The sequence below is a fragment of the Pavona decussata genome, unplaced genomic scaffold (genome assembly GCF_977016875.1).
Source record: "Pavona decussata unplaced genomic scaffold, jaPavDecu1.1 SCAFFOLD_26, whole genome shotgun sequence".
Classification (NCBI taxonomy): domain Eukaryota; kingdom Metazoa; phylum Cnidaria; class Anthozoa; order Scleractinia; family Agariciidae; genus Pavona; species Pavona decussata.
Genome location: NW_028145449.1, coordinates 1,757,995 through 1,781,912, shown reverse-complemented (window position 1 = coordinate 1,781,912; position 23,918 = coordinate 1,757,995). Strand labels below are relative to the sequence as shown.

Here is a 23,918-nt window from a genome sequence, read left to right as displayed (position 1 = left end):
TCCTCCATCCCATCTTCCTCCTCCCCTCCACCCCTCCACTCCTTCCCCCTCCTTCCCTCCACTTCTTCTCCCCTTCCCCCTCCCTCCCTCCTCACCTCCATGCACCCCTTCCTCCTCCTCCCCTCAACCCCTCCACCCATTCCCCCTCCTTCCCTCCTCCCTTACTCTCCTTCCTTCTTTGGTACAAGCTTCCTCAGAGAGAAACTCGATTACAACCGTTTCCAGTGTTGTTAAAACGAAGCTCATACTAAACCTAGATTTTGCAGTTACATTACTTTGTAGCCTAATAGTATAAGCTGAAAAGATTTACTTCTTATTGACCGGTAGATAACTGGTAATTTCCTTGTTCGTTATAGCAAGTGACCGTCTTGAGTAAGTCAGAGCTGTGTATTTATCCAACTGAGAGCAGTAAATCGTCGCTTCATTACACAATGCAGATGTTAAAGACGGACCTTCCTAGCGTCCTGATCAAGGTATTGCTGAGCTACAAAAATAGCCGGGTTATTTTCCTTAATGCGGACCATTTTGACGTTCTAATGGCTTTGATATCTCAACTATTTACAGACTAGCGACAGACAACTCTGCACGTGAAAATAAAAATATGACAAGGTCAGAAGCAACTATCGCAGCTATCAAAAGGCGGGAATCGAAAATCGAATTACGTAATTCGCCCATTTACAGTGTGTTAATCTTGTGCGCAGATCTTTTCGTTCTATTCGCGTGGAAAGTGCTTGAAGGCGGAGGCTGGGTTGTTGGAACCATTATCGTGTCACGTCCAGCCAGTGAGAAGCGCAGGAGAAGTACTTAAATATATATTTTTAGTGACAGTTCAACATGTAGTAGGTAAAAGGTATGAAAAAAGTAGCATGACTGAATCGTGAATGTTTTTGAAAATTTTCAATGTGCATGCAGTGAAAAGCGTGAGAAAATGAGCGTGGCGATTTATATCTTGACGTTGGCTTAACGTGCAACCGGCGAAAAGCGCGGTTTAAATTGGTTTCTTAGACAAGATGATTGGGTTGGCTTATTAAGAGCCGCCGGAAAGCGTAGCAAAAGTAGGCAAGAAAATATGTTTTGCTTTAGACGCAAAAGAATGATTATCTTCTTTCGTGTTTCAGGGCCACAAGAATGTAAACCGCGCTATAATCCACGTGGATGAAAGCAAGGGTGACACTTACAAACTGCTGGTGGAAGGCGATGATCTACTGTCTGTCATGTCTACTGTTGGTTAGTATTTATTTGCCAATATATTAATTATTCTCAAGCCTTCCACTTCAACCTCAAAATTGAATAAAAAAAAACCCCGAATTTTATTTTCAGTAAGACTGACAATCAACAGCGCCGTAGAATGTCTGTCAATAACTTTCATTCGAACGGTCACATTTAACGATTTAATGCACAGACTACACAGTTAGAACCATGGTACATCTTGTATCACCACACTAAAGTACTGCTCGATAATAACTTTTATTTCAAAAGGTTGAACCACTTTGTCCAGCGTTATGAAGAGTATCACAAAGTATTACTGGTCAATAACGTCATACTTTAAGACTTCGTCCATTCACTAGAACCAACTTTTACAACCTCGTTCCCAGGGCCTCTTCTCCTCTCGTCCTCCAGGGGACGGGAAGAGGAGAGACCCTGGGACGAGCTGGTCAACTTCTACAGTATAACAAACAGCACCAAATGAAAGAAATACTCAATAGCTTTTATTTGAATGGTCACACTTTAGGACTTCATCTAATGACCCAAAGTTAGATCCACCTCTTGCAGCATAATAAACAACAACACCGAAAAGTGCTGCCCAGTTGCTCTTATTTAAATGGTCACATTTTAGGATTTCGTCCACAGACTCAAAATTTAGAACCATCTTGTACTTGTACAGCATAACAAACAGCGTTACAGTAAAGTACTGCTCAGTAGCTTTCATTTAAATGTCTTACTTTTGTATTTCACGATTAACACACTGCACTTTGCGTGGAAATTTGAGTTGTTTCAGTGGTAACAAAGTTGCTTTTTTTTAGGTGTAAAAGGTACTGCAACTACGTCGAACAACACGGCTGAAGTTGAGAAAGTGCTTGGCATCGAGGCTGCTAGGTGTGTTGACGAGACGTTCTCAAACTCATGAATAATTAATATAGCTCAGACAAAGGAAATTTTACAGCATGACATGATTATCATTAGGGATCTTAACCCTTTTAAGTTGTCAACTGATGTCAGCACGACAAGCCGAAAACTTCAGCCTTTCTATTAATCTGTACACGAGGAGGAAAATTGCCATTGTAAAGAAAATAACAGACTTATTGTCCGTCAATGTTTTTGTTCCTAATGGTCACTATTAGATCAGACGTTGATTGGATTTCTCTATTTCTTGCTTTTTAAAATAAGTTTATTTTAAAAAGGTATTTTTGATACTCGATAAGGTGTTTTCAAAATTACTAAACCAAAGATCTTGCTTTTCGTTCATTTTGCAGTTTTTTTTTTAATAAAGTTCAATTTAGGCAATCGTTTTCCCTTTTGTTTTCCTGTTATAGTCTTTACATTCGTTTTGCTTTATTAAAAGCCCGTGTGCTGGAGTGAGGTGTTCCTCGATCAAAACTAAGTTAAGACCTAACAAAATCGACTTTATATGCAACAACACAAAAATGTACTCTTAAGTACTGTTTTAATCATGTCCAGTTTAACTAGTCGTTCTCCTTTCTGGTTTCCTATGATATGCTTTGTTTCGTTTTACCTCATCAAACTGTTGTGTGCTCGCGTGAAGGGTTCGTGAATCGAGACTGAGTCAAAACTTTCCACTTTTAACAATCATATACACCAACACAAATATAGCTAAAGTATGGTGTAACTTGACATGTCTATTTTAAAACACGTGTACCGCCAGCTGTGATTGATCTTGTCACGTGTACTCTATCACCAGGACAACGATTATGAATGAAATTAACATGACTATGAAGAGCCACGGGATGAGTATTGACGCACGTCACGTGATGCTTCTGGCCGACCTCATGACTTACAAGGTACTGGTATAACTAACGACACAGCGGCAAAATGAGGGGGAATGCTCGTCACGCGTGAGCAATCTTACGCGGCGAAATGGCGGCATTTTTAAAATTCCCATTGTTCCTTCGAACTTCCTCCTATCATTGGCGATTGAAGTGGAGCATTCGTAATCGATTCTCGCTCGAATCACAAATCTGCGGAGCGTGCACACTCATTTTGCCGCTGTGTCGTAACTAACCACCTTTGGGCACGCATGCCCTGAGAGATTAAATCAGTGACAGCTTTCGTGCCACAAAAACCCTCGTTATGCGGCACTTTATGTTTTTTTATCAGTCATTTTTTTGTAGTCGAATGTTTTGAGAAGCTGGTCGATTAGAACTTAGGCATATTTACCCTTTACTTGCCGCTCACTGTTTTCAGTTTCTCAGTAAATTTGAAAGCATAAACGCAAATCTCACCGGTTTGACGTTTGTCGTAAACGCGATTCGAAATCTTTCTAATGGCTACTTTTTTGAACGTCAGAAAACCGTTCGCTCTGTACTCTCATGCTGCGTGACTTGAGAGGTCCCGTTTTCAAGAATCCAACGATATTTGCTTTATTATTTGTTGTGGTTGCGTTACAAAGGGCAGTCACGTTAAGCCATGGTTTCGAATCCTGAGCAAACCTGACTTCTTCCCATCCTCTTGTCGTAGCTGCGCAAGTCACTTATTATCATATTACTGTGCGGACTTTTTGCTGATAAAATGCTTTACCTGGTTTTCACACGATCTTAAACCAAAGACCCATTGCACGTTCTCTTAGTAACTGTGTTTTCCCTTTGCAGGGAGAGGTACTGGGTATAACAAGATTCGGATTGGCGAAGATGAAGGAGAGCGTTCTTATGCTTGCATCAGTAAGTACATAAAATAGCACTTGACAAATTTATGTCACTGCTCGCATATTTTATGCTAATTTATGCATTATCAGGCGATAAGGATTCGTGCCAAGGACAAGAGTTTGAGTCCTAGCGAAAGTTGCGAGGGACTTTCTTTTCTTTAAGAAACAAACATAAGGCAAGACAGAGCGAAATAGGTCCGCGGTGTGTAAGATAAGATATTTTGAAGCGAGGTTGTTTGCTCACAAGTGCGTAATTTTGTTCCTAGTTCGAGAAGACCTCTGATCATTTATTCGACGCAGCGTTGAACGGGAGGACAGACTCCATTGATGGTAAGAGTTCTGTTAATCCAAAATTAATGAAAGACACTTTCGGCTCAAGGAAGCTTGAAGGAGCGTTTTCATGTGAGCGTGCGATGTGAGCATAAAAGGTACCTTGAGGACCCCCTAAAAGAATTTTTAAAAGGTTTTGCTCAGACCGCATGCGCTGTAGTGCGTTGTACCTTGTTGCTGAATCAAGATATTCTAAATCGTAATCACTGTGAAATCACTGAGAATATTGCTGTTAGTTTGCACGTTTGAAATCCCTTGTAAAACCATCGCTTAAATCACCTCTAAGATTGCATCACAAACACCACAGTTAGAAGCGATTTAATATGTGAAGTAACCTTGTGTATCATGGTGTATTTTTTTCCCCGTAGGAGTAAGCGAGTGTATTATTATGGGCATTCCGATGAGCATTGGCACAGGGATGTTCAAGCTTCTTCACAAATATCCTTTTACAACTTTAAAAGTGATAATCATTACCCTAATAGCCTATTTTACAGTTGTGTGCTAAGTGACCTGGTCTTGTATTCTAAACGAGGCTGGGGGTGACCTTGTTTTGTCACAAACCTCACTGCTTTTCATATGTAGATCATACTTTTTTCATTTGCATATGAAAAGCAGTGAGGTTTGTATCAAAACAAGGTCAACCCCAGCCTCGCTTCCAATCCAAGACCAGGTCACTAAGCACACAACTGTAAAATGGCCTATTCAAAGCTACGATAGTTATTTAGGTCAGGTACTCTTGCGTTTTTCTACAGGTGCGAGCCCTTATTAACCCATTCAGTATTTCAGGAACTTTTAGCTTTTTTATAAAGGGACGCTGTCAGCTGGGGCACATGCGTAGTAGAGTCCGATTGGGACTAATTTGCATACAACTCGTCGCAGGAATTTTGCTTTTGCGCCATTGCAAAAGCTTTCAAAAATATCGCAACAAACAGCTCCTATAATTACTAAAAAACGTTTGAAAATAAAAAATTCAGCTAACTTTCCGAAGATGAACGCGATTCAAACAGATGAAAACAGCTTCCTGAACTCTCCGACGGTATTTGAAAAAGTTGGGCCAACGATTTTAAAGTGCTTCTTATCAACGCGCGCATGCGCCTGGGATGACATAGTCCCTTTAAGCATTTCGTATTTTTGAAGCGTACCAATGCCGTATTATCCTTAACATTATTCACGCCACAGAAAACAGGACCGCCCAAGCGCCGGAATCTACTTTTTGACAATCCTGAATTTCACTTACCACAGCCTACAACTACAGTTTCGCGGTAGATGTTGAAATTTAATTATAGATGCATACTGTTTTCTGTCATTCTTAAATCCAGTGAAAAACATAATAATAACAAAAATAAAATAAAATGTCAATTTGATTTTCGAGAAGTCTTTTTGAAACAGAGAGAAAGAGAGAGAGAGAGCGACAAAACGTCAAAAAGGAACGAAAACGATTTCTTGACTGGCACAGATTTCCCACATTTTCCAACATTATAAAACTTTGACAGATCAATACTACCACTCTTTATTAGTTGATACAACAATAATTACATCAAACGAATGCCTTATCATTCGTAAACAAGTTATGGTCGTTTCCTCGACATTGCAGGTTACCGTAGCAACAGTATAACCTGTTAAAAACGGCCCTAATTGATGCAGGATGTTTGTCCCATGAACCTAGTTTAATGGCCTTAGCTCCCACCAGTCTCCTGTAGCTCAGTGGTAGAGCATCCGAACAAGTAATCGGAATGTCTTAGGTTCGACTCCTCATAGGAGCACTCAGATTTCCTTTTTCCGAGTTTGCTTGTGTCACTCAATGAATAATATATCATTCTCCTGTACATTGTTGTTTTAATCTGCACGTGTGCATTTTGGCAAGTTCATTGATCATTAGTGGTGCGTGCCACGTGTAAATATAATGGCCTTTTTCAGACAAGTAGGGCGGTAGACAGCTTTTGCAGTCCAGTATCATTTTAAAACGTTTGTTGTTACTTCCGTTTTTTTTTTTTTTTTTTTTTTTTCAATATTCCTTAGGAGTGCTACATATTATTTCTGCCAGCAAAAGATAAATGCCCTAAAAAAATTTTTAACCCGGAATTCATTCCATTAAAGTGTAATTAATGGGATCATTTTCAGGTGCATGCACTTTGCATGTTTGGTTCTCTTTTTAAGACAAACGATGGATATTCATTTGAATTTGTTTTGCCGGCGAGCACGATTTCTCATACGCCGTCAATACGGTTATTTTTTCACCGGAGTTGTTCAAACTTAAACTTTGATTCACATTGACTTCTTCTTGCCATTGTTGAATGTGTCTCTATTAGGTCGCTCACCCTGATTTTAATCTGTGACCTCGATTGCTGTTGTGTTTTAAAACGCGTCTCGAAAGCGTGCAGTATTTTTCGTTCACTTAATTTAACGAAAGTCGCAAGCAAGCTGCGCGATAATTCGTATCGTGGGTAAGAACGTCTGGGTAGTAACACTGAAGAGTGCGTGACGAGTCCAAAGTGCTTCTGCTTATGGAGAAGAGAGCGTGACGAGCCCAAAGTGCGTCTGCACAGGAGGCTAGGGTGACATGCAGTTCTAAACCAAAGGAGTCTCGTAAACGTCGCATGCGACAAAGTTAATGTGCCCCGTAAACACTTTTCTTTCATTTGCTTTCATCTAAGGCGCGGTGGTGTGGAGATTAACGCGTCGCCAGGACCTTCGATCAGAAGATCACAGGCCTTTCAGTGCGTTTGGATTGGTTTTCACTGTTGTGTAGTTTCTTTGGACAAGGGAACGTCACCCTATATTTTGTCTCCACCCAGGTGTAGAAATGGGTACATGCTATTCACAGAGTACAATGAATGTTGTGCTCTTGTACCCTTCACATTCACATTACCGCAATTTCCACTATAATCACTCACCACTTGCTTCCGTCTGGCTTAGTAGCTCAGTCGGTAAAGCAACGGACGATCGATTCCCGCTGAGGTCGGAGATTTTTTGTCTTTGCCTCGTGTGATCTCCCATTTCCTTGCTAGGGTTAACGCTCAGTGGAAAATTCATGGTTCACTTTAGCAATTTAAAATACACTGCAGAGTCAATCCATGTGAAAATTAGTTTTGTTTGTACATGAATGAACACTCATTTTCATAACAAAAATGTCTCCTTTACTTCTTAATACGTCTGAAAATAGGTGACACAGACCCCATTAACTGATGCGTCGGCTTCAAATGAATCCGCCCTCCAACGGTTGTGGAGGCGTTTGATAACCCTTATTATTAAAAACTGGATCATTGTATAATGAAAGTCCAGGGATTTGATTGGCTTAGCGGCTGTGGTATATGAGCCATTATACCATGCTGAAGAAATAACGACATTAAATTGTCTTCTGGCATGGTTGTTCTTTCAAAGCGAAATTAGCAAGATCTAGCAATATTTCTCGATTGTTTTTAATAAAACAATTATTCCACTGACACGCTTGTTGGATATGAGATGATTATAGCCAACTCGACGCTAAGCGCAGAAACACGAGAGCTGTTCCTAATTTTAATACTCTCCGGGCTGGAACAAGTGTGCTGTCCGTGTAATTATTAAACGAAGCGCCAACATTGTCTGTAGAAGTTAAATGAATTTTGGTCTCTGTGACAAAAGGAATTAACTGTCCATGATTACAAAACGAAGTGTTCGCATTGTAGTGGAAGTGTAAAGTGAATTTTTAGTCTTTCGTCTCTCTTGGAACACCAAGAACCGTCTGTAATCATAAACTATGAGGTATGCGCGTTCTGGAGGCAGTGCTTAAATGAATTTTTCTCTTGGAACATGACTTTCTGACACCATAAACTGTACGAAAGAGTTGAAAAGAATACCGGTCAGCTCGTAAACGGAACTTACCAATTTGAAGGATAAGTTTTAATGGCCTTAGCTCCCGCGAGTCTCTTGAAGCTCAGTGGTAGAGCATCCGAACTAGTAATCGGAAGGTCTTAGGTTCGACTCCTGATAGGAGCACTCGGATTTCCTTTCTCCGAGTATGCCTGTGTCACTTTGAAAAACACCGTTCTCAAGTTCTATCCTAGTCCTTCGAATTTCTACAAAACAGCGCGTACCTTTTGCAGAGAGATTATTTTCAACTGAAATTTTGCACCACAATCCCTTCAAAATGACGCATTCAATTTACAGGTTCTGATAGAGTATGGTTGATTTGTAATAAGTTAGTAATAGTAGAATTATTGTCATTGTAACTAGCACTTGTTATTTTTAGTACTCATCCTGCAAGAAAGTCGAATGAACGATTATTTTTTATTATTATTTATACTATTATTACAAATGGAATGCACTCTTAGGCTCAGTCTGCCGGACCAAGGGAACTGCCAGTGTAATCTTAAAATACTTAAGTCCACGTTAAATAGGAAGGAAAAGAGTTTAACTCAGTTTTTGTCTCTATAGAGGCAAGAACTTTCCGCAACTACAAAATAGATTGTCCGTATTGTAAACGAGTTTTAGTCCGGCTTTCCAGGACCAGCTCGCAGAAATGTTCATAATCATAAATAAGAAAATAAAACAATGCGACGCGTTGTAAACTGAATTAGCTGAATTAGCATCGCTCCTGGGCGCTTATGTACAATTTGAGTATTTTCGATTAGCTGGCTTTTTCAAAATCAATCGCTGACTTGAATTTTCGACCGTTTCTTGGTAAGGTAAGTTAAGATAATAAGTTTATTTTAAGAGGGTAACACAAATTAACTAAAATTACTGACAAACTTGTGGCAGTAAACGTACGGTTTATTCAACCAATTCAACGATTCAATCCAACCATTTTAAGGGAGAAAAAATATGGAGAAAGTGTCCGCATTTTTGAAGCACTAGAGGTATTGGGAATTCAGTTTACATTAGCGAACTGTCCGTAATTTTTAACAGAAGAACGAAATGCTCTTGTCCGAAGCGTGTTTAAAAACTTTTAAATTCACCTTTTTTATTATGCAAGTTAACAAAGTTTTTTAATTCCTGTCAAAATGTATCATACTTAATTGTAAAGCTTTGGCATCAAGGCTGCCTTTGTTGAAATGCATAAGTTTGCTTCCGTTTAAGAACTAAAAATAAAACTTAAATCGAATTTCTGAATAATTCTACCTTTAATTGAATAGTTCAAAAACTCACAGAATCGAAACGTTTTTTCAATCTTCGGTTCAAAACTTTGGACTTTGGAGAACTCAAACAACAAGACGGTAAAATATTCATTCTTTTGTCCATTTAAGAAACGTCATTGACGGCACGGTCTGCTTTGTTTTCAATAGTAATTTTAAGACCCATTCAGCGAGTTGCTAAGATACGAGAAAAGAATGAGATTTCGTTAAGCAAGTCGTATTGTTCCAGTGTGTCGGATTACTTAACCACGTGCAGTTCTTAAAACGAACACACGAAATGTAAACGTTGTTGTGCAACAATGGATCAACTCGCTGGTTTAAGTCCTGCATGCTTTCATGCCATTTATCTCCCAAAGCTGATAGTTTGAGCTAAAAAAAAAGCCCGTTGACTTTACTCAAGCATCGTTTGTCGTTGTCTCGAAATTTATTTCGTTCCCACAAAACTGGCTTGTTTTTTGTCAGGTTGCGTATTGTTATTGAGTGAAGGCGACTTATTCAGAATGTAAAAGTGGAAATTACAAGTATGATTAATTAACTCTCACACGAGTTAATTTCATTATCGATGTAGTTTATAATAAAAACCGTTGCCATCGCGGATCGTTAAATACGCGTGGTATCGGCATAAAGGCGAGTACGTGCCCCATGCGTGATATTTTAACTTAACTTCCACGTGGTCTTTAGACAAAAGAAACCGCTTAGGCGCCTAATTTAAGCGATTTCAAACTTGAAGCGCATTCATAATTTCTATTCATTGCATTTTCAACGGACCGCGACAAAAAAGAAATCCTTCTTTTCGTGTCTTACTTCCGCGCGCCCCTGCCAGAACGATGTTTTACTAATTGCCGATAAGCGAGGTTTACAAAATTGTGATAATGTGCGTGAATTAACTAACAGCTATTCTGGACTCGGCTGGAAAGCGATTGTTTTATTGTGCCTTTTAGTTTGAATCAAAGCTACGCTTAATGTTAAATACATTCGCCGCGCAAAGTAATGCTGCCTTAAACATATTTTGCACTGAGTTCGCAATCCGTTAGCTTTGCGCTGAGAGCGCGGGGTGTTTGAGGAAGATAATGAATAGCAACAAACGAAATCCTGTTTTGAAACAACTTTATATAATTGATTTTATTTCAATAACCTGTTGACAGAACACAGCTGTACACTCGCTTAATAAAGATACTTTAGTCGACTGATAAAAGCTGTTATAATTTGTTGGAGTTTGCGAACTTTATAATACATCAATACGCGCCCAACTTTCCTTAAGTAAGAGCAAAACGTCGGAGACGCGATTCAAAACTATCTACAATATCTTACAGTTTTAGATAAATATAAAAGTTATTATTTCGATTCAATCGTGAGTAAAGTCATTAAATCCTTTCAAATAGACATCCAGCTCTGAACTTTTAATTCCATAGTGATCGCTTGCCTGTAAAAACGAAAAAAAATTATAATAATCTGAGTTATTGCGGAAAATGGATCATCGTATGTGCAAGGATTTTCAACTTCTTTGATTGGGAACTTCTTTGGGAAGGCAAGATTACAAACTGCTAAAGTCAAAGTTTAAAACTTGCGGAAGGATTTACTACTGAATAGTATGACTCGCATACCTGAAATTGCTCCAGTGTTTTCGGGACAACTATCGTGACGGCCTGATCGTGCATGAGCAAATTTGTAGCAACAGGAATATTTGGCGCGATAGCCGATGCTGTCATTTCAACTGGTGGGAGCTGCCCTGTAAATACACCGGCAGTTTGTGATCCTTTCAAATAGCAACTCAACATGGCGATATAGTCAATGGCCATCCTCAGTACCTCGATTTTGGACAATTTTTGCGGGTTCTGATCCACGCACGGCACCTTCTTTCGCAAAAGTTCTAAAGCGTTGTTCAAAACATGTCGTCTTTTGCGCTCTCGAGCGCTCGCTTTTAGTCTGCGGCTTCGGTCAAGTTGGGCCCACTTTCTGTATCTCGAGTTATCTCCGGAATTAACGTCCTTGCTTGAAGGCACAATCTGATCATTGATGTTGTTGTCTTCGCCAACTCCTTTTGTCATATTTCCCGTCTAAGTGTTGTGCTTTGCAGATGCTTTTTCCCGCTCTTGCTGGTCTTTCAGCTATCGCTAGCTCTGTACCTATTGTGTGAGTTGTAACACATCTTTCTTTTCTGCACGCGTGCGGGGACAAGGTTAATTACCATGACAAAGCGTGCACACGCTTCTGATTTTGCGCGTGCTCGGGCAACGGTGCTTTTGTTGTGCTGATAATCTTTGCAATTTGAGAGTTTTCAAAGCCTTTCTATTTAAACTGTGTGGTAATAAACTATCTATTGCCTTTATTAAAAAAAACTCCGCATATCACCAAGATCAGTAAAGCAAAACGAAACTAACACAGAGACTTCCCAAAACGCCACCTAAACTGGTGTAATTCATAAAACGTTTAGTGAAGAAAGAAACTTCTCTTTCCTGTGGACAGAATGAACGGATAAAACCAAAGATTCTTTACATCGTGATTTGGCCTTCCTACACGTAAACGGTCAAAGATGATGATGTAACAACTTCAAACGATTCACCTGTTCACCAGAAAGTAGAATTTTTTTTTTTCGTTTTCAAGTGTTTGCTCGTAGACAGGCGGAAACGGCTGAACGGGTTGAACGCACGCTTGCGTGGGCGAAAACTTGATGTTAAGGCTGATTTAGCACGTATCGATAAATAGGGCCGATTTAACCCAAGTTGACAAAGAAGGTGAGCGCGCGAGCGGACGAAATTCGGCCGACAAAACGGAACTTGTAACTTTTAAATTAGCCTATGAGATTCCTTCAAAACAACCAGTTCGACAACTACAATACAAGAAACTCTCATGCCTTATATCAACCGCTCTGTCGTACAGATATAAAGAAATTTTTTCCAAGGACCCAAATGTTATAACTCCCTTAACAGCGAAATCATCAACTATAATTTAATTTACTCTGTTAAGGACTTAAAGTATTCAATAATTAAAAACTATGAATAACACATGATTTTCTAGCTTATTACTTTTAGCTATTAAACGTCGTTATGCCATGTAACTAGCTTATCATTTGTAGTCAACTTAGGCCCAGTTCAGACGCCGAACTTTTCATGAGCCGAACTTAATTCAAATTAAGGTCGGCCCAAATCACGAAAATCCCGCCTTTTGATTCAGACGCCGAACTTAATTAGCCGAACTTAATTTACTTGAAGCAAAACCAATCGAAATGTCAGCGGTTTTTTTTTTTTATTTTTAAATTTTTTTTATTTGAAATACGTTATTATAATTTATGCATTAGGTTCTGCTCATGAAAAGTTCGGCGTCTGAACTGGGCCTTAGTTTAATTGGAGAGGCTGAATCACGCATAAGGTTTCTAGTTTCTTTTCGGTCTCCTCGCCACTTTTTCTTTGTAACTTAATTCAAAACATTTTATGGCAAAATAATTAGAAAACATCTACCAATCAGGCCTATAAATAATAAGCCCTTACACAAGAAAACTGCTAACGACGATTTTTATCGCGACGTTAAGCGCGCGGCGGGCAACTTTTAACGCAAGAATTTCTTGCGGCAACGTGTTGCAAGTGTTTGAAGACAGATCCAAAAAAGTTTAAAAACTTCCCTGTGTTGCCACAACAATTCGCTTCTTTAAAAATTTGCCGCGCGCTATGTTACACGATAACAGCTTTTAACGCAGTAGTGTTGTGTTAAAAATCGTTACGTGCTACATCACCAATGAACTTCCTAAACACGGTTTTGTTGAAAACTCAGTTTACAGAAAAACGGGATGCAAGCGAAATTTACCAAATAATTTAAAATAAACCGCTAATGAAGCCTTAATATTGTTAATTGATCCCAGTATTTAATGTCTGAGCCAATGTCAAGCTGTGCCTGTCACCATTAGAAGCATTCTACAATAGTCTATAGATCGGTAGTTTACCCGGAGCGTGAAGTAATTCTACTTGTATTGTTTAGTGGCACGACAAAGTCTGCAGTGATTTTCCACCCGTGCTTACATGTGACTTTAGCATGTTTTAGCCCCTCCTCATCTTAAGCCTGGTTTACACGCACGCGTACGACGCAAGCATAAGCACAAGAAATCTACGTGTAAACAGGTGCGACGCAAGCATAAGCGCCTTGTCCTTGTGCTTGTGCTCATGCTTGCCCCGTCCCGGTTTACACGTAAGCATAAGCACATCACAAGAGAATGGAACAATTTCCATTCTCTTGTGCTTGCGTCGTTGCGTTGTGCGTGTAAACCGGGACGACGCAAGCATAAGCACAAGCGCAAGGAATGGAAACTGAAAAACAGTGACAAGTTGTTAGCGTACAATCTAGTCCGCCATGTTGGAATCAAATCTCGCGCCAAAAGGCAGTCCAGCCAGGCGATTGTGCCAAATTTTTATGCTTCTGCGCTTGCGTATGTCACCTTATGCTTATGCTTATCGCACGTATAAACATCCTTGTGATTATGCTTATGCTTGCGTCGTACGTGTAAAGCAGGTTTTAGCGCCAATCTTCACTTGAACGCATTCAATTTGACCTGCCTCGGTTAGTTTCTACTCTGCAAGCAGAGTTGTTCTCCGCCACCCTCCCCACCCTCCCTTTTACTGTTAGCCCCGTCACATGCCATCTTTCACCTGCCATGGTTATACAAATATCATCCTATTATAATATGAAAAGTATGATTATAATATGATAGGATAATATACAATACTTAAAAATTTATGCATTTGTTATTTCGATATTAACTCCTTGTCATTACCTAGCTCACAAAATGTTGCTTTTAATTGTTAATGTGTGAGAGCCAATTCAAAATTTTGGGTGGCGAGGAAGTGCACCCTCGGCCGCACTTCGCCCCATCGTAAGTGTTATGGCCTCCATTGGAAACAGGTCCGGTTCTCTCCAAGATGGTACCGTCGTACCTTCTAACCTATTGCCCTCCCAGAAAGGCACCCCTCTTCTGGTCCACCCTATGTTACACCCTAACATAGGTTCCCTTGGAGACACCGCCACTCTAGGGGGTAGGCTCTGCCTTCCCTGCCACCCAAGTTTTGCCACAACAACCAGTGTTCCTTCTTTGTTTGCCTTAGCATAGATCTAGAGAGCTCTGAGCGTTTGTATCATGTCTCTCTTTAGTGCAACTAAGAGCTAAGTTAAGAATTTAATTTTAATTTTAATTTTAATTAATAAGAGTGTCTGAGAGTACTTTGGTACAGGTTGAAATATATACGAAAAAGTTGGACGGGAGTTGGAAATCTGACTATAGCATCAAAAAAAAAAAAAAAAAAAAAACAGGAAACGTTCAAAATATAAATTTAAAAACAAACAAACATCAAAACTGCTCTATTATATGCACTCGAACCTCTGCATGGTAACAATCAACATAGCTCCCACATACATAAGGTGGATACGACCTTCAAATAGGAGCCTTGGTTTATGCAAGAGTAAACGTATTACTTAGTCCAAAGGCGCGCTTGGAATTGGTTAACATGGAGTATTGCTTAAATAGCAGTATTTGAGTGTTAGGCCTATTAAAAGAGTTGTAAACTTACTGTCAAGTGGTGTGGCCTAAAATATTCTTTCTGTTTTGGAATGTTTTTGAAAGTCTTTTAAATTGCATTTGTTGAATCTTCTGATTCATCTTTCGACCAACTTTTCTTGTCATTGTTAGACTAGAGCAATTGGCCCTTATCACTCGGCGGCCATGTTGAGTCTCGGGGAATAAAAAGCTTTGTTTTCACATGGCAAGCCTCGGCCAGACGCGAATTCAGGGCGAGGCTTGCCGTGCAAAAACAAAGCTTTTTATTCTCCTGAGACTCAACATGACCGCCGAGTGATAAGGGTCTATTAAAACCGATTTGTCCGGTAACAGCCACGTTCCCAGGGATCATCGCGCTTATCGAGGAAGCCGGAGGCTTGGGACTTAATTCTTAAGCTAGAAGATAACGTGTGCGCGCTCGGAGATCTTCCACGCATTGGCCACGCGTGGCGTTTCTTCGCAGTAGGCGATTTTCACTCCTGTTCACGTATTTTTAAGCTCGTCGATTCGACTTTGTTTTTAAATATATCAGATGTCATCTAAGATCTCAGTACATTTGTTTGAGATGGGAAGAGGTGAGGATTCCGCGCAATCCCTTCCTATGCTCGTGGGCTGCAGCCCTTCGGCATTCCTTCCCCCTCCTTAAGAAACCCATATCATAGAGGACCCCTCTCAGGAGTTCAACACAAAAACAACAAAAGAGGAACTTAGAGTGAAATATATGAAATCCATATATTTGATTGCGGATAAAGAATTAGTAAATAAGGGACCATCGTTGTTTTTCTGCTTTTCTGTTTCTCCGTTTCAGACACCTTTTCGGTATTTGTGTCACTCAAGCTTTACACAGTAAGTAATGCCAAAGTTAATATTTTTCTCTGCGTATCAATTTTTGTCTCTCTTTTGTTGTTTGTTTTTGTTTTTGTTTGCTGGTTTTCTGTAGAAATTGCGCCATGAAATAGTTGGCTTGTTGTACCCTCTACACAGAAGGATTTTATTCTCGGGAAGCGGGCAGTTTACAGTGGTCACAAACTATGCTAGCTGCGATAAAACAACAAAACTTCCTAATGTTCAGTAAATACTAACGAAAAACCACATAAAAATAATTAATTAAAAAATTACGAGTTAAGTCGCTTTGCAACCGAACAGTGAAGGGCCCACCATAGCTGTATGTGTACAATGTAAGGTGTCGAACGCACTCCTATAATCTTTGATTACTTCAAGTAAACTCGTAGAGATAAAGAGATGAAAGCAAAATACATGAAATCCATATATTTGAAAAGTGGATGAAAGAATCAATAATGAGAGACTAACCCAGTTATGTCGGCAACTTAAACAGCTGCGGCGAAAGCCAAGCCTACAAAAATGTTCAGTTGGTAGAGCACTGCACTGGTATCATAGAGGTCATGGGTTCAAATCCTGTTGAAGGCTGAATTGTGTCCAGGTTTTCTTTTCGCAGTGTCGTACATATGTGAGATGGTCTCCCATACCCTGCGATGCCGATGCAGTGCTCTACCAACTGAGCTATCACGCGAACTGGGAGCTGGCCATATTTCTCAAGCCTGAATAGTTTTTCAAGCTTCATGAGAATGGGCCCTTTGAAGCTAACGGTCACATGGTACAAAAAAAAAACACCTTGCTGGAGAGCAAGCTACGCACTGGGACATCCAAAACAAAGAAAATTCAAATTTGACTGGATGAAGTCACTTTGTTTTGGATGTCCTAGTGGGTAGCTTGCTCTCCAGTAAGATGTACCATGTGACCGTTAGCTGCAAAGCGTCCCATTAGATCTCTTTCTTTAATTACATAATGTTCATTTCTTTAATAACTTCAGTTCATTTCCTTGTTAGTACGCCTTATTAGCCTTGATATATAAGCAGTGACCATTTGTTCAACTTAATTACATGACTATGATTGTAATAGAACCGAAATATTGAAAATTTTCTCTCATTTTAATAAACCAAAGCATGGTTTTAAAAACAATGATATCCATCCTCGGTCTTGTTTTATAAAAGCACAAAGCATTCCTTCAGGTGAAAGAGTTTCTTCGGGGATGGAGTGTTTGACACCCCGTTCAACCCCCAACCTTGAGGATCAAGTGCTCAATTTCGTCTCGCCTCCAACCTCAAACCTGTCCGACAAGGCATAAGGGATAGAGAAGAACAGTCAACTTGTGAAGTGTTACCATGGAGATTTCCGAGTAGCTTCCCACGCAGTTGAGGGGACGAGGGTATTTCGACTTCCCTTAAAACGGTTGGTAAACAAGTAAAGTCGCATTCGAGCCTAACTGGCCACCACACAGCCGGAGCTTACCCGGTTTCTACCGCATGAACCAACCAGGAGTATTGCTTCTCTCTCCTGGATGGGATACTTGTCAATCGCAGGGTTACTCCCAGCAGTATGTCGCTGGTAACGATTTATACACCTGTTTTTAAAATTTCGTTTTAGAAATTTTATTTGCAATCTAACCGAGTAACAGAATAACAAATCGTTTGAAAAAGAGAAGGTAAACAGAAAAACAAGCGTGCACAGTAACGCTAATACACAGTTACACAATTACAATGTTGTTCTTAGCTTAGCTTAGTCCTCTTTGTCCCCAGTAGGATATAAGACATAAGGTTCTGCTTCCATCTGGGCCTGTCTTTGACAACGTGTTGTGCCTCGCCCCATTTCAGACCCATCTCCTTCAGCTTTGTTGTCACAGTTTGCCGCCAGGTTGTTTTGGGACGGCCTTTTTTGCGTTTACCATCTGGAGTCCATCTCAAAGCGGCGCTTAATCTCCAGCACCACACCCCGGCTCTTGGTCTTTCTGTACAGTTCCTCACTTGAGATCTTTTCAGGCCAGAACATGCGACAAATTTCCCAAATGTTGTTCTACCACCCTATTGCTGCTATTTGGAGTTATGTAAAGCTGTCTTGTCTAAGGAAACAACACGACAATGAAGAGACTAACCTAGCCTCGAACCAGCGAACCTCCGATCTTCCGACCCAACCTCGTTCCCAGGACGAGGTTTCTTCTGACGCAAAGTCCAGATGAAAGTCCGTCGTGATGAAAGATGAAAGTCCGTCGTGCTAACTCCTACACCACTGCGCCTACACCGATATAAATCGCGTACTTTATATCGATACCGAGTCCAGCTCTCCTCGCCTCGCCCAGTCGCTTCCTCCTTGGCGCAAATAAAAAAACAAATTGAGTGAAGAAGCTTTCCAAGTGATAGATCTTACCCTAGGAGAATTCCACCTCAAGGGTTTCGACCTTAAACAGCCGGCAGAGAGAGGAGTGTAAACACTACATTCTGCTCACACATCATGATAACTTTATTGACACGGATCACTGTTTCCTACGGCTACGGTTATGTAATTGTAGCACTTTTTTTTTTTTTTGTCAAGTTAAAAATATCGCAGTGCTGTTGAGGCAAGATGAGGTGGAGCCCCAGACTGAGAAGTTAGCCGAACATTTACAAACCATATGGTTGTAGGCAATTAGCAAGGCTAGTATTTATTAAAAAAGTGACCATCTTTTCTTTACGTAGCTTGGTCCTGAATGGTGATTTTCTTTCGTGAAGCATCTTTAAGCTAACTAGTTTCTGGCTTAAATTTGTTTGAACGTTGAAAGGCCTTATCCTAGCCACGCTTTTATACAGTTTTATTCAAACGTCGCTCATAATTCTAAGGAATACCCACCCCCTTTCCCTGTTAAAAATTCGTAGGAATATCCCCACCACACCCCTCCCCGGGTGATTATTTGCCCATGTAAGTAGCTGCAAAAAAACACGAATATAAATCAGGCTTGAACGGAAATCGAACCCATTGCCTCTGCGATACCGGTGTAGAGCTCTTCCAACTGAACTATAATACCAACTGGGAGATGGTCATTTCACTTCGAAAAAAGAACACGTGCTCTTCACGTGACAAAATATTCCTTCGTGGAGTATTCTGCAGCGTGTTCCATCCGCCATTTTGGATATTGCGAAAATCCTGGAGACAAGATTGCGTTTGTATCAGTAGACCTGCAGCTTTCAAAAGCTCTATTTTCACTGGACCCTGGTAACCTGCATCTATTTTTTTTTTATGGCTAGGAACATTGTTCTGTTGTTCGTTCTTTTGTCCTTTCAACCAACCATTTAAGACGTTGCAAACGGTGCAGGTCGCCTTGTTTGCAAAGCCACTATATTGGATCCACCATCTTGGATTTTTCAACCTCCAGCCAATCACTTGAACTGAACCAAAATCATGCAATTGACGACTAAGGATCAAGGATTGTTAATATAAACTAGAAAAGTAAGAAGTACCAAAAGAAAACCTGCAAATGAAAAAAAACTCTGAAACTATGAAAAGTTTTGTCCTTATATCATGTAAAAACAAAAAGGGCAAGTTGGTCGACATAGGCTACACAACTTAGTTGCCATGGCAAAAAACGTTAAATTTCAAGTCAAAATGCATCCTTAGAAAAAATGAACAACTCTTGAAAGCACAAGGATTGAACTGGCGTGTTTTGTTTGTTTCACTGGTTTTATAAAAAAAATCAAAGCTCCCAGCATTGAGTGCACTCTTAGCTATTTTTCTGTAGTTTTTCTTTTAAACAATAGCCTTTTAACAACACTGTCAGTTTGCAGCTCTAGGAGAAGCTAGCATGTGCTTGGTTTATCATTGTAATTATTGCTTTTATTGATCGTTAATATTCACAGATTTTTTTTCCCCGAAAGGTTGTGGGAAGCTCTATACACAAATTAGCGACCCACCCTCCCTTCCCTCCGAAAAGATTCAATAATTATAAGCGGAGCAATTTACATAATATGTTCAAAGAATGCAAGAGGGGATAACAAGTTTTGATAAATAAACATTTCAAAAACTGGATAAATGCTCTGATCTCCACAATTTTTTTAGGATGGAGTAACGCCTCACTAATATCAGCTACAATTTTGCTTGTGTTGTCAATTTTAACATGAATTTTCCAATGCCAAAACGTGTTCTTCCAGTCACCAGAAAGAACTGACCCCCTCAAAATTTAGCCCTTACCCCAGCCCCCCTACGCCCTCTTTGCACCAACTCACGCACCATACCCCGCGTAATGAAATTCACCTCTCAGAAATAACGATAAATCGGAAAGTAACAAGTTTTGTTACTTACGGAACTTTGCGTTATCATTTATAAAAAGAGCGGTTTTTAACTGAGTGTCGTAAAACCTAAACAGGAGTAATTATTCTAACCAATCACAGCAGGTATAAACAGCGCAATGAACCAATCAGAATTCGAAGCAAATGCATGTAACCGGCGCCAAGCGCGGGAAAACACGTGCGAGCGAGGCACGATTGGTTTTGGTTTTGCTTCTCATTGGTTGAGAAAATGGCGCGAGTTTTGCTAACCAATCACAGGCCGTAGGAAAGCAAAGCCTATACAAACGCGAAATTACTTTCGTCACCCAGTTGAAAACTGCTCTAATATGTAATGCATTTCGTTGATAATTTTTTTCCATTTACGCTGTTTATAATTTTCCTGTCACTAGCCGGTGACATCTGCCACAGTTCAAACGGAAATAATGCTTAAAGCATGAATAAATTATTCTATTCCAGCGACATCTCTGTGGTTATTCCTTCGTCGACTGTCTTTTTTGTACTCGCCCTGCGATAAAAAAAAGTTAATTAATCAAAATGGAACTGAGGCATAACCTCGCTGTTTTTGTTATCATTTGCAACGCGTTTAGTAAGCGAAGTAATAAATAATTTCTCTTTGATTGCAACTTCTCAGCGCCTTCTTTTACATATGTCAAAAATACTTAATTCGTAATTTACTCCCAGAAGTGCACTACAAGAGAAAGAGTTAATTTGCAAAATAAGAAGAAATTATTAAAAGAACACCACATAAAGTGCCGCTAAGTAACTTTCATTGGAATGGTCAGCGTTTAGGATTTCATCCACAGACTCAAAAGTTATAACCACCTTGTACACCATTACAGAACATACTGCTCTGTAGCTTTCATTTGAATGGTCATCCTTTAGGATTCCATCCACAGATCTCAGTTGCAAAGCTTAGAACAATCTTATACAGCATAACAAACAGTACTACCGGAAAGTACTGCTCCTTAGCTTTCATTTGAATATAATGGTCACACTTTAGGATTTCATCCGCAGACTCAAAACTTAGAACCACCTTGTACAGCTTAAAAAAATACTGCATGAAAATTCTGCTCAGTAGCTGGTAATGTTTACAAAATTTCACCCAAGGACTCAAAAGGTGAACCTCCTTGCACGGCACAATAAACGGTCGATTGAACTAATGGAGGGTTAACTGCTTGGTAACTTTCATTAAAATAGTCCCTATGAGACTTTAAAATTTCACCTATAGATTGTCAAAGTTAGTACCACTTGTACAGTATAATAAACAGAACTAGGAAATACCACGCTGAATATTTTACATGAATGTACACAATTCGGGCGCTGCCGAAAATTAAAACTATATTTTTTGAGTTCATGATTCTCCTCGCGGGGAGAAAGGGTTAAAAAAATATTCCTGGCTATAATGGAACTGTTTTTAAACACAAAGAGAGCCGTAATCCCGGATTACAGATTCTGCTTAAAATACTGAAATAAATAACCGAAACGTTCTCTGGTTAAAATAATTCTATAAAGCGAGCTTCCGAATAAGCAAACCGCAGCTTTTGATGATGAGAAATTTTCGCTCTAAAACTATAAATAGCTTTCATAAATCACAACAGATCTTTCCAATATAAATATCTTTCCCCTGGAAAATTACACTAAAGCAAATATAAGCTCCCTTTCTTTCCTGTTTTTGTTTGAATCAATTTAGTTTTCCTTCGATTTTCTGTGAAGCGCTAACCGACAGGTGTCGTTGGCTAATAGTAATGCTTGTCCGTCTCACAGGGAGCAAGCATCTGATTGGTCAACGCAAGAGTTTTAATAAACAACAAAATAGAGGTTTACTTCAACAAAATTCCAGGTGTTACTTAGCTCTTTGATTCTTCCCCTTTTCTTTTCCGTTTCGATCTACGATGGAGCCATTTTTATTCAGATAATATGCCTCGGGTTACACATAAAAGAACTTCTTATATTGATTAACATTTTTTTTTTGCGCGGGAAATTTCTCAAAGTTGTTCTACGAAAATTAAAAGGCCATTCTAGCTGTGAGATAAAAATTATCCCGCAAGTTTTAAAGGTCAAACATATAAACAGTGTAATAATTGAGAATTTATTTTTCGCCCACCAAGAAAATGTGCAATAAAAGGGAATTTTGAAAGAGAAAATGAAGGCAATTTTGAGATGATCGGTTTTAAAGTATTTTATAAATAACGAATACATTACATCTGTGAACCTTTTTTTTAGTTTTGTACTTAAATATTGTGATGTTTTTAATATCATTTTTGGACCACAAATAAGAAAGATATTGCTATTTTTTCTATATTCAGTTTCAAGCTAAGAAAATGTTTTAAGGCATTTCTTTTTAAACGTGTACTCAGGCTTATTGTAACTTTGGAGTCTGCGGATGAAATCATTTAAATGAAAACTACGAGCAGTACTTTGCTGTGGCGCTATTTTCCTCCTCAATTCTGCGAAACGAAAATTTTTATTTTCATTTTCTCTCCTCGGATTGTTCACACTCGGACATGAATGGTTTTAAAAGCTTACTGCGTAATATATATATTTTTTTCGAAATATAAAAATATATACTTACTCCGATTTTCGTTTTGCTCGCCCCTCCGTTTGCAGTGCTTGGGTACATTGATCCACACACTCAGCGAAATGCTTAAGTGATTTACTCGAAGTATCGTTCTCCGCTAAATAAGACAACGCCGAGATGTAGCTCGTAGCCAGCCTGAGGATCGCTAGCTTCGAGAGCTTTTGATCGCTCGAATAACTCGGCACTGCTCTTCTCAATCCTTCGAAAGCCTCGCTCATAATGTGAATACGAGAACGCTCGCGAGCATTCGCGATTAAACGTCTTGATCTGTTCGACTGCCGCCAAGATAATCCTTTCTTGAATTTAGTTCGCGTCTTTTTAGGACCCTGTCCTCTCCTCCTTTTGCCGTTCGTCATATTTTCATCATTGTCCTTTTGCGGCGTTGTACAGACTTTCGTGTCCGTGATCGCCGGCTTGGCAGGTTCGCGTACAAGACTCTGCGCCGCGTAGTTAAGTGATCCCATAGATGATTGTGCATATACCGATTTAATCACCGAGCTTTCACACATGGAAACTCGCCGAAAACGCGTTTAAAAAATCTTTTCTCGCTCCTGGTGCCCTTAATTTGTGGCTTTCACAGTGTAATTGATGGTTTTTCTCTCTCCCGGTCCGAAAACGTGGCGATTTTGCGATTTGCGTTTGCTCGACTAGTTTTTCACCGCGCTGACACTCGCCTCATAACACCTGGACTTCTTTTGCGCGCTTTGCAGAATGATGTTTTCTTGTGCTGCTAAATATCCCAAGATCTGTCATTTTCATTAGCATTTCAGATAACCACCTGCTTCTAAAACACAAAGAGGCCCGAGATTGTTTATCATTTAGCTTAGCAAACACTCATTCACAACTAGCACACAAAGATTGTTGACCGAAGACGAGCGTGACACTTTGAATGTCAATTTCCCGCGGAATATAAATGGTTTCTTTGCTCCGCGTAACAGGTGCGAGTAGCGCCGAGAATTTGTTTGATAATTACGTTATTACTCGAGGCTAATGGCGCACTTTAAAACAAAAATACCTCCTAAAATGGGCTGAATTTATTACAATGGTGCGCGCTTTTTAAGCAGATATTTGTTGTTAGAGCTGAGACAGCTGTTTAACGATCTCCAGCACGGAACATTTAAGTGAGCTCTTCATTGTTTTAAGGAGGGTTGTGCATTGTATTGGGTTCTGCATTGTGTTGGGTTCTGAATTGTGTTGGCTTCCGCAGGTGCTACGTTTTGTGGCTTTTCTAACTTTAATTTATCCATTTTACAATTGTTTTACAAGTGCTTCATTTGCATGAATGAAAGATCAAAGCGGACGGAGCAGAAAGGGATCTCTTTCCACATTCGTCCTGAGATAAATATCTAGTTTCTGCCGTTCCTGT

The 23,918-nt window shown here is 39.7% G+C and overlaps 3 protein-coding genes and 1 long non-coding RNA gene across 4 annotated transcripts in view; 1 reads left to right on the top strand and 3 right to left on the bottom strand.

The window, feature by feature from the left end:
• The window catches only part of LOC146485475 (uncharacterized), a 100,259-nt gene extending 97,207 nt beyond the window's left edge, over positions 1-3,052 (bottom strand). Inside the window, exon 1 of the long non-coding RNA XR_014863419.1 lies at positions 3,034-3,052. This is a non-coding gene — a long non-coding RNA (uncharacterized LOC146485475). The remainder of the gene's footprint in view (positions 1-3,033) is intronic.
• LOC146485474 (DNA-directed RNA polymerase III subunit RPC1-like) overlaps positions 1-5,574 on the top strand; it is a 35,199-nt gene extending 29,625 nt beyond the window's left edge. Inside the window, exons 35-42 of the mRNA XM_085103390.1 lie at positions 357-473; positions 1,119-1,227; positions 2,025-2,097; positions 2,921-3,020; positions 3,828-3,896; positions 4,147-4,210; positions 4,579-4,648; positions 5,383-5,574. Of these exons, the coding sequence (XP_084959516.1) occupies positions 357-473; positions 1,119-1,227; positions 2,025-2,097; positions 2,921-3,020; positions 3,828-3,896; positions 4,147-4,210; positions 4,579-4,648; positions 5,383-5,476 (696 nt within the window). The 3' untranslated portion in view covers positions 5,477-5,574. The remainder of the gene's footprint in view (positions 1-356; positions 474-1,118; positions 1,228-2,024; positions 2,098-2,920; positions 3,021-3,827; positions 3,897-4,146; positions 4,211-4,578; positions 4,649-5,382) is intronic.
• A 4,837-nt stretch (positions 5,575-10,411) lies between these two features.
• LOC146485473 (neurogenic differentiation factor 1-like) lies at positions 10,412-11,491 on the bottom strand. Its single transcript, XM_085103296.1, has 2 exons — positions 10,926-11,491; positions 10,412-10,744 (listed from the first exon to the last, which is right to left on the bottom strand). The coding sequence occupies exons 1-2, from the start codon at positions 11,367-11,369 to the stop codon at positions 10,667-10,669; spliced, it is 522 nt and encodes a 173-aa protein (XP_084959422.1). The 5' UTR covers positions 11,370-11,491; the 3' UTR covers positions 10,412-10,666.
• Positions 11,492-19,440: 7,949 nt separating this feature from the next.
• On the bottom strand, positions 19,441-23,406 carry LOC146485472 (transcription factor 21-like). The gene is made up of 2 exons (XM_085103295.1): positions 22,547-23,406; positions 19,441-20,479 (listed from the first exon to the last, which is right to left on the bottom strand). Exons 1-2 carry the CDS (start codon positions 23,059-23,061, stop codon positions 20,422-20,424), a joined length of 573 nt encoding a protein of 190 aa, XP_084959421.1. The 5' UTR covers positions 23,062-23,406; the 3' UTR covers positions 19,441-20,421.
• Between the last annotated feature and the right edge of the window lie 512 nt (positions 23,407-23,918).

Coding starts and splice junctions, on each gene's coding strand:
- LOC146485473 (XM_085103296.1), bottom strand. CDS start 11,369: ATGACAAAAGGAGTTGGCGAAGACAACAACATCAATGATCAGATTGTG. Junction 10,745..10,925: donor AAACACTGGAGCAATTTCAG/GTATGCGAGTCA, acceptor TCGTTTTTACAG/GCAAGCGATCACTATGGAAT.
- LOC146485472 (XM_085103295.1), bottom strand. CDS start 23,061: ATGTGTGAAAGCTCGGTGATTAAATCGGTATATGCACAATCATCTATG. Junction 20,480..22,546: donor CGAGCAAAACGAAAATCGGA/GTAAGTATATAT, acceptor TTTTTATCGCAG/GGCGAGTACAAAAAAGACAG.